We start from the raw sequence: 9023 nt of genomic DNA on the forward strand, positions 1-9023 counted from the left end.
GGGATACCTTCCTGTGCTTTGCTGTTGATTATGTCTCTTGGCTGGGAGTATTTGAATTTTTCGTTACTTTTCTTTCTACGACCCCTTCCCCAATACACAACCATCTCTACTTTTCGTGTGAATATCAATATTCAATAACTTATATATTATTTTAAAATGCCATCAAATAAGAATAATGACTACTAGTATCTCCACCTCCCCATCGGTTACCTTGGTTACCAAGCTCTGCGTCAGCATCCTGAATATTAAGCTAGTACCCAGTTCTCATTATCTTCAGTCGAAGCAATGATCATAATATACGGAACGAAACATACTATGCTCTTGTAGAGAAACTTTTAGTATACAGAACTGCTACAAAATGGCTGGAAAGCTTGGCCCTTGCATGCAGTGTGCAAAGTACCTCCTGTTTGTTTTCAACGCTATATTCTGGGTAAGTAAAACAGAAGCCCACGAGAGCTGAGAATTTTTCTGGGGCGGCAGAACGTGTGTTAATGTTTGCCGACATTTTTTTATGTAGTTCAAAGACATTTTATTCGCTTGGCTCTGGATTTGTAAATGATTAAATACCGTTCATAAGTACGATATATTATATGTCTTTAATGGGAGTAATGTTTTTGAAGCTTAACGCACGTACAGTGACCTTTGAGTGGCTTCACAGTTGAAGAATTTGTCAGTTGATGGATGTGAGAATCGAAGGGTACTCTTCAAATACATGGGCAGAGTCAGGTTCGAATAGAACTTCGAACATCAAAATATTAATTTTTACAGACTGATAGTTAAATTTCGGTTTAAATCTCGAAAGTATAATCCATAAAGCAACCGTATTCAACTGTGAACTAAGATCTTACCCATCGAGCAAGATCTTTTGTTAAGCGAAAGTGTTCTACAGAAATAATTTTTTTTTAGCTTAAATTATTTTAAACCTTAAAATCGAAATCCATCGAGTCAGATCGTCTTACAAACAGTGATATTTCGAAACTGTAACTCGTTTTAGCGCTAAATCATATATCAAATGAAGTTTTTAAGGTAACATCAAAAATATGCAATGTCTATTTATGTGTATATTTTTCTTTGATTTCTATTTTCTACATTGTATGAAATAAATGTGTTAAAGTGTTGTTTATGACTTCATAATATTTAAAACAGCCAAGCTTACTTCAGCTACTTCAACCATAGAGCTAAAGGAAGCTTGATTTTAAACTTTGGCATATATTTTAGACACAGCTCAGTAATGAGTAGATTCATAAAACATATTTATTCACCCAAGTTTTTAATGATGAGCTGGAAGATGCTAGATATTATTTCGATTAATTTTTAAATATTCACACATATTGATACTACATTTTCAGAATTTCCTATTGATTAGTCAAGAAAACCAATAAACAATGAAAATAAAAATATACCCGAAATGCTCAAGGATTAACAAATATTAGACCAAGGGTGGTGGCGTTCTACTTCACTTTCCTTGAATAATCTTATTAATAATTTTGAATCATGATTTTAAGGCATTGAGCAAACATCTGTTTGTGAATGTTATTGGGTTTCTTTGAGAAAGGGTAATTGTGGGTTGTGGTTAGGTTTTCGAGTATGAATGATATTATTTTAACCTAACAATGAATAATGTATGAAAGAAAGCTTTACTTGTCTGGATGAATTTCTAGTCTAAATATGTCTTTGTCTCTTATCAATATGTCACTTCTTTTAATATTCTACTATATCTTCTGCATAACAACTAAGCTTTTCTTATTATAACCAGCCCAGCAGACATGAATCTTCAGGGTTTCCTTGTTAGAGCTTCATTCGTTTTGAAAGTCAATTTTCATTTGTTTTCCTTTTTTACCTGTTAATAAAAAATGCAATTTCAAAGTTTTGGCATTACAAATCTTTCAAGAACACTTTTTACCATTGCAATAACTTCAGTTACTAACACAAAAGCTAATTGACAAATACAAGATATTTAAAAAGATAAAATAATTCAAATAATTTTTATAAGATAACGAATTATTTTTTCATGTAAAATGTATTTTTCTTTTAAATTTCATTTTTTTCTGCATTGAGATTTGCATTGCAATTTGAAATTCAAAAAGAACATTTTATGATCATATTGATTTTATTTTATATTCTTGAATTATAATTTTCCTTATAACAGTATTTACATCTTGATACAGTATATGTTTATCGCAATTAATTTTTGTATATTCCAAACACCCGCCCCCTTGGTTTAAAATTGTCCCTTTTTTATACATGTCCTTGCATTTCCACTTGTATTCTCTGGTTTTCTCATGTCTTCAGTCTTTATAGGCCGATTTTTATTTGCGTTTTTTCCTCATTAGCATAAAAAAAATTTTTCAAGCTACAAGCAAACTGACTCCAGAAATCAAAAGAGAATGTCTCCCCCTCTGGTCAAGGATGTCCATTTTTCTCATCATATAACCCCTATTATTGCCATTTGTTTTAACTCCTGGTCAGGAGGGTTTTATTTTCATGTCTTCAAGAATAAATTTTAATTTCAAATATAGCTCTTGGGCAACATTTCCCAGTGTTTGAGCCCCAATATCTCTAGCATCTGTGTACCTCCTAACCCCTAGCTTGCAAGATATAGAACTGTCAAATTTACCACAAGGGTTTTTCTGATAACTACAATGGTACATATCCTATATAATTGTACATACACCATTACGTTTTCTAAGTCCAATAAATGTTCTAATTTTTTAGTTGCTTGGTCTTGGTGTACTTGCAGTAGGAATATGGGCTTTGGCCAAGTTTGACACATACATGAAGCTGTCATCCTCCCATGACTTCACAATAGCTGCCTATATTCTCATTGGCGTAGGCCTATTCATTGCTATTGTTGGGTTCATGGGATGCTGTGGAGCCATCAAAGAACATACTTGTCTTCTCAAAACTGTAAGTATAAGTGACTTTGTATTGTAAATTTAATATACTAGTCAGTAATAATAGTGAAGGCCAAACCATACCATGCCATATCCAAACCATACTATGTAATTTTGCCAGTCAGTTTATACATGCAATGCTGTTGGTGATAAAGCTTTTATGGATCTTATTTTCCTTGTAATAAAACTTATTATTAATAATAATTAAATTTACTGTAAAAAAGGTCTGTCTGGCAGTTCATTGAATGCTGTAGTTGTTGTCTTACAATTAGTTAAGAGTATCTTGCTGTAAACTATGTTGCTGCAAGTAAGTGCAATAAAGTTTACACACTACCGCAGACAACATACAGTTGCAGAGAAGGATACAGTGCACTAATTATTGATGTTTCATGCTGATGCAACCTTGTACCTGTATACTGGTCTTTAAAGCTACCCAGTCTTGAATGGCATTTTCCAATGGTCTGGAGTTGAACGTAGAAAAAGATATACTCCAAAGAAATTTTCAGTCATTATTGTCAATCAATTCAATTGAATTCAATAATGATGTTCATTTTTTCATAGTTTGCAACTATCCTTGGCTTTCTCTTCCTGATTGAGCTTGGTACAGCCATTACTGGTTACGTCTTCAGAGATGAGGTAAACAGAATAATAACATGCCTAGCAATCTCTTCTCCAGACTCAGCCAACATATTTGTCTATACCTGGCTCCTCCTTCTGACACTCACCAAGGATGTCACCGAACTGGGTTTTCACACCAGACAAACATACCATGGTCACACCTCCAAAAATACACAACTCCACCCACAAACGTCAACCTTTTAGTCTGCATTCCTTTCTTCACGTTTCATTATCTGTTCAATAATTTGTGGGCAACAAAAAATTATAAAAGAACGTCGAAGAAAGGAATACAGACTAAAAGTTTTCTTGTTTGTGTGCGGAATCATAGATGTTTGGAGGCTTTATAGTAGCCTGTTTTTCTGGTGTGAAAACCCAATTTAGTAATATCCATAGTACCACAGAATTATACTTATTACAAACAATGCTGACTGTTATTTTTGGTTCTTCAAGATTAAATCTGGATTCAACCTAGGATTAGATGAGGCTGTGAAAAAATATTCCGAAAAAGGAATCAAAGAAGTTTGGGACAACATGCAATCGAATGTTAGTATATCTTCATTTAAGATGTCTTAATGATGTGATACCTTTGTGGAATAATTAGTGTCTCCACTGGCTATTGGGTTCCATGTGGTAAAATTCCAAAGGCAGCCAAAGCAAATTTTTTTTTTTTACGGTTGATCATCCAAGCCCTCCTCTATCGCTTTAGCAGCAGGCATTACGTGTTACAGTAATTTTAACATTTTTAGAGTAGTCATATGCAGTAATTGGCATTTCTCATTTGTCCAGTAAAAGCATTTTTTTGTTAGTGGTCAATATTTTAAAATCTTTTTTGCAGTTGCATTGCTGTGGAAGCAAGAATTATACAGACTGGTTCAACAAAGACAAATCTTCTGGTGTTAGCTGGAATGAAACTGTACCAGACTCTTGCTGCCGCACAATTACAACAGGATGTGGCATGAATGCCACAACGGATCCACACTCGATATTCTATGATAAGGTATGTCTAATGTTCCCTCCCCTCCCCCCCCCCCCCCCCCCCCCCCCCCCCCCCCCACCACAGCCACCACACACACAGAGAGAAGGATAAAGATTTAAATAAATTAGAGTCAATTTTTGGATGTATTTGCCAAATCCATTTGGGGATAATGTTTTCCCATTTCACACCATGTTACATTGTTCCCTGCATTTTTAGCTAATAAATTTGTTACATTTTCTTATAGCCATGTTACGACGCAGCTGTTGCATACTTTGAGGACAAAGTTCTCATCATTGGGAGTGTTGCTATTTCAATTGCTGTATTCCAGGTATAAATACAATCACTTTCATGCCATGTCCTTTTTCCCTAAAGGATGTATTTATATCCAATGTTTTTGTTGAGGTGGGAGGAATCCTTGTTTTGAATGTCGTGGGATGGAAGGATAACCCTTTGAAATACAAGTTTTTTGGTGGAGAACCATAAAGGTTGTTTCTGAAGCCATATTATATGGTGGCATATGATTTTTCGTGTACACTTTTCCTTCTAAAAGGGACTTCTTGTATATCTTGATACCTACACCATGGCATTTATAATTCTAAATCTAAAGCCAAACAAAAAAAATAAGTGTGTTTCCTGTTGCATGAGAAAAATAATCGGGTCAGTAGGTCGGGTTTATTTACTGATACAACAGCTTACTGTGGTGCGTTTGGGAATGAAAAAAATATTAGGGTTGGCAAAAATCAGCAAGAAAATTAGGGTCGGTTACACAACAGGAAACACACTTATTTTTTTGTTTGGCCTAATAGTCATGTAGTGAATTAAAAAGGAAGCTAGGGAATTAATCATATAATTTTTCCTGTCTTGTTTTCTTATAGCTGATTGGGTTAACATTTGCCTGTTGTCTGGCAAGTACACTACAGAATGCCAAGGAGTATGAACTAGTTTAGCTTGGATGGGGTTCCTGAAATGTGTAGGACAGCTTCACAGCAGCATTCTAGATATGTCCATATGACATGTAATGTATATAACATCGAGTTCTGCAGGGAAAAATATTGCATCATTCGGAGTGTATATGATCGATGTCTGTGTACATAGCATTGGATTAAACACAAAGCTACTCTCCGAGCATGACAGTGCATTTCACAATATTTCTCATTAGCCACAAGGAACTGTTCATTGTATTTCCAAATTTGCTCTAGAACTAAGTCAGAAGTTTCCAGAACAAGATGCAAATAAATTTTGGACCTTCTGAGCAAACTTTGGAACCTGTCTGTCATCTGTCTTGCTCTATAGAAGATTCCATTAGATCGTTTGGAGTGTAGGTATAAGCCAAAAATGTACATTTCTGTCTGTGAAAAAAATGTATACAATTGCTTCAGGAAAAATATCTTACAGTGATCAAGCAGTATATAATGTAATTTATAGATCTTCTCAGCCTATACTACTTACCTTTTGATTTTACGCATAGATTACATTACCTTTTTTAATTAATATAATAAGACAAATCTACACAAATCAAGCCATGTTTGCATTGATCTATTTATCCTTTGTAAAGTGGGGAAGAGTAATCTTTTTACTAGTAATATTATCTTCATACCCTTGTTACATTATTTAATACCAACCAGGTAATGATAAGTTTTCCACTCATGGGAAACCATTTTCTTACACAACCATATTAGAGCAGTTTTCGTATGACTGTGAAAAGCTCAGTGCCTTAAGCGTGGTGTGCCGTGACCGTGATACTTTCTAAAATTTTCATTGGCTGATTTTTTCATGCGCAACATGCATGATTGGTCTAAAAGTGCTGTGATCTTGGTGTGACTGTGTCCGCGCCGTGTTTATGCCATGTTCTGGGTATTTGATTGGATGGAGAGTAAATTCTCGTGCAATGTGATTTGTCTGGTGTATTCCTTGCTGTGTCACGACCATGTTTGTGCTGTGGACTTTTCATGGTTATACGAAAACTGCACTATCATTGGAAAAAGTGACAGCTGAATGATCTGCATTTCTTCTATCAACGCTGGCTGGGCCATTATTTGTAGTTCAGTGCATTTCATTTGTTACCAATTTTCCCCTTGTAGGGACAATGGACCAGGGTCTTACTGTGCTAAATCCGATCTAGGGGCTAAGACTGTCATTTACATATTTGGATTCTAGACTGTTTGAAAGCTAAAGCCCTCACAACCTACAAGCACCATGGCCCCGACAAAAGCTACCAGTTTTGGATATTTTAATTTGATGTATAAATTAGTAGAATGAGATAGGATGTTTCAAATATATTAAATTTCAAATTTGTTGTTAATTTTAATGGATAATTTGGTAAAATTTAATATTTTATTGATTATCTTAGTATCTAAAAATGTTAAAACTGAAATGAATTTAATTACCACAGCATCAGCTGCATGATTAGAAACAAATAAAATTAATGATTATTTGTCTAAATATATTATTTTAATTCACTTTCCATTCCATCATTGACCTAAAAACTAGATTGCTTGATGCTTTTCATCAAAATTTTGCTTTTTTCCTTCTTTTAAAATCATGTCAAGAAAATGTACCCTAATCCAATAATTAATACACTCCTTGCATTTGTGAATAGTATTCTGAATAGAGATTGTAACTGTTGAAATCAAAAGTAAAGTGAAAGAACAACAATTATTCTTAGTTTCAAAGTTGTTATTTCAATGCAATACCACTATTTTCATTGCTACGTGTTGATTGAGATACAAGTTATTACAGGTTAAGACACCTTTTCCCAAGTTCCAAAATACCCTGTGCTCCTTGATTACAAACTTATTTACTCAGGTTTAATAGCCTCATACCAGTGTCTAAATATTCATAAATACCAATGGTAAAGTAATGAATGCACCAGAGGGGGGGGGGGGGGGTACTCCCCTATATTCGCTATACTGGTATGTGCCACCAAACAGGGTATGGTTTTCAGCGATTCTACTCTGGAACAGGGTATATGAAATCCCGCTTGCTCTGGGACAGGGTATATAAAATCATGATCTCCTCTCTGGAACAGGGTTTTCAGTGATCTTGCTCTGGAACGGGGTAGGAATCTCGGCGATTTTTACTCTGGAACAGGGTCAGGGTTCGGAGGGCTCAGCGGCACATTCCCAACCTAAACGGGCAAGAGTACCCCCCTTGGGTGAATGCACAGTTTCAACAACAAAAACTCTGAATTTCACAGACCTTCAATGGAAGAAATGAATATTTTACACAAAATCAAGGCTAGCCCTGAGCAACAGTTAACTTGAAACTGGAGTTGGCAATCACTACATTAGTTACATGAGGACTATGGAAATGTACTTTTAATGATGTACTCTAACAGTTTATTTTAATAGTGGTAGTCTCGTGCTGATTAACCTGTTGTGAGCTTTGTCTCCATCAGCAAACAGTAATGAAAATAGTCAAATGGTATTAAAACAATGAAAAAGCAGACATTATGAATGGACAATGCCCAGACAGCTTGGGCTGCCTGTGGTAGATGGCAGAGCAATAAAATCCCTTTGCTCTTGGGAATTGAATTCTTTCTCATTTAAAACAATTGTATTGTTCCTACCATCTAACATGGATTCTGTCATGTGATTGTGCAAAACCTCTATTGCATCTTTCCTCCATAACCCAAGGTCATAGTATGAAAGGAATCCTGGTAAAGTATCAAAAAGAATGGTTTTTGGGCTAGGGTAGAAAAATATATTACTGCAGTGAGATAGCCATCATAGAGTAAAATGCATGCAAACAAAGGGCAGGGCAACTACAGATTAACCTGCAAAATAGTGATATACAGTTGTCGGAACTCTTTGTAGAATGAGCCAAATATGCATATGATTTGTGGGGTATTCTGTAGTTATATGCAAATGGAAACATCCTATTCTTCTGTCCAGCATTTATATATATAAGTCATCTTAAAGTATCCCCAACTTTCTTTATCAATTTCTCTGGTTGGTTTTCCATTCATTCTTTCAGTCTCTTTCAGTATTATAGCTCTTGTCATCACTTGTTACTTTTCCTTTGTCTGTTTCTATCTTATCTGTATTACCAGCACCTTCCACAATCCATGACATTATTTTTGGTCCTGACAGCCCAATGACAATTCCAGCCAACCCAAGCACGACCCTTGTTCTTTTGCCTAAATTTTTGTAGTTCTGCCATACTCCCATTTTGACTATCTTTCTTTCTTCAGCAGAAGTCTTCAGAGTATTTTGCTTCCAACAGCGAACAAATCCTCTAGATGTGATATATAAGAAGCTTCCGCTTTGTATTTTAAAAACTCCCTTTCAATGCGAAAACGTTTTGTACAAACTTTAAACTTTTTACTTCATGTCGTCCGCCATTTTGATTGAATTCCTAAGCGCGCAAAGCTGACTGGGAGAAAGTGCGCATCGTCTTAAACTTGGGGGAGGGGGTAAGTAATCTCTTTAAAATCTACTATTCAAAAATACAGTTGTTATTTTTTTTAATTATCTTTTACATAAGAGGGAAGAAATCAACCTAATTGTTGTACTGTAATTTATTTGAAAGTATTT

General features: G+C 35.1%; 1 protein-coding gene across 1 annotated transcript; it reads left to right on the forward strand.

The window, feature by feature from the left end:
* The first annotated feature begins 265 nt into the window (after window positions 1-265).
* On the forward strand, window positions 266-7146 carry LOC116301989 (tetraspanin-4). Its single transcript, XM_031711166.2, has 7 exons — window positions 266-430; window positions 2716-2907; window positions 3456-3530; window positions 3963-4055; window positions 4348-4509; window positions 4733-4816; window positions 5364-7146. Exons 1-7 carry the CDS (start codon window positions 359-361, stop codon window positions 5433-5435), a joined length of 750 nt encoding a protein of 249 aa, XP_031567026.2. The 5' UTR covers window positions 266-358; the 3' UTR covers window positions 5436-7146.
* The last annotated feature ends 1877 nt before the right edge of the window (window positions 7147-9023 follow it).

Source organism: Actinia tenebrosa, unplaced genomic scaffold (assembly GCF_029948245.1).
Source record: "Actinia tenebrosa isolate PJP-AT-01 unplaced genomic scaffold, QUT_ActTen_1.0 PGA_scaffold0__85_contigs__length_37466705, whole genome shotgun sequence".
NCBI lineage: Eukaryota > Metazoa > Cnidaria > Anthozoa > Actiniaria > Actiniidae > Actinia > Actinia tenebrosa.

Bases quoted from the DNA above. Each gene is read 5' to 3' on its own strand.
- LOC116301989 (XM_031711166.2), top strand. From the start codon at position 359: ATGGCTGGAAAGCTTGGCCCTTGCATGCAGTGTGCAAAGTACCTCCTG. The intron at 3,531-3,962 runs GTAAACAGAATA...TGGTTCTTCAAG, and splicing joins GTTACGTCTTCAGAGATGAG to ATTAAATCTGGATTCAACCT. The intron at 4,817-5,363 runs GTATAAATACAA...GTTTTCTTATAG, and splicing joins TTTCAATTGCTGTATTCCAG to CTGATTGGGTTAACATTTGC.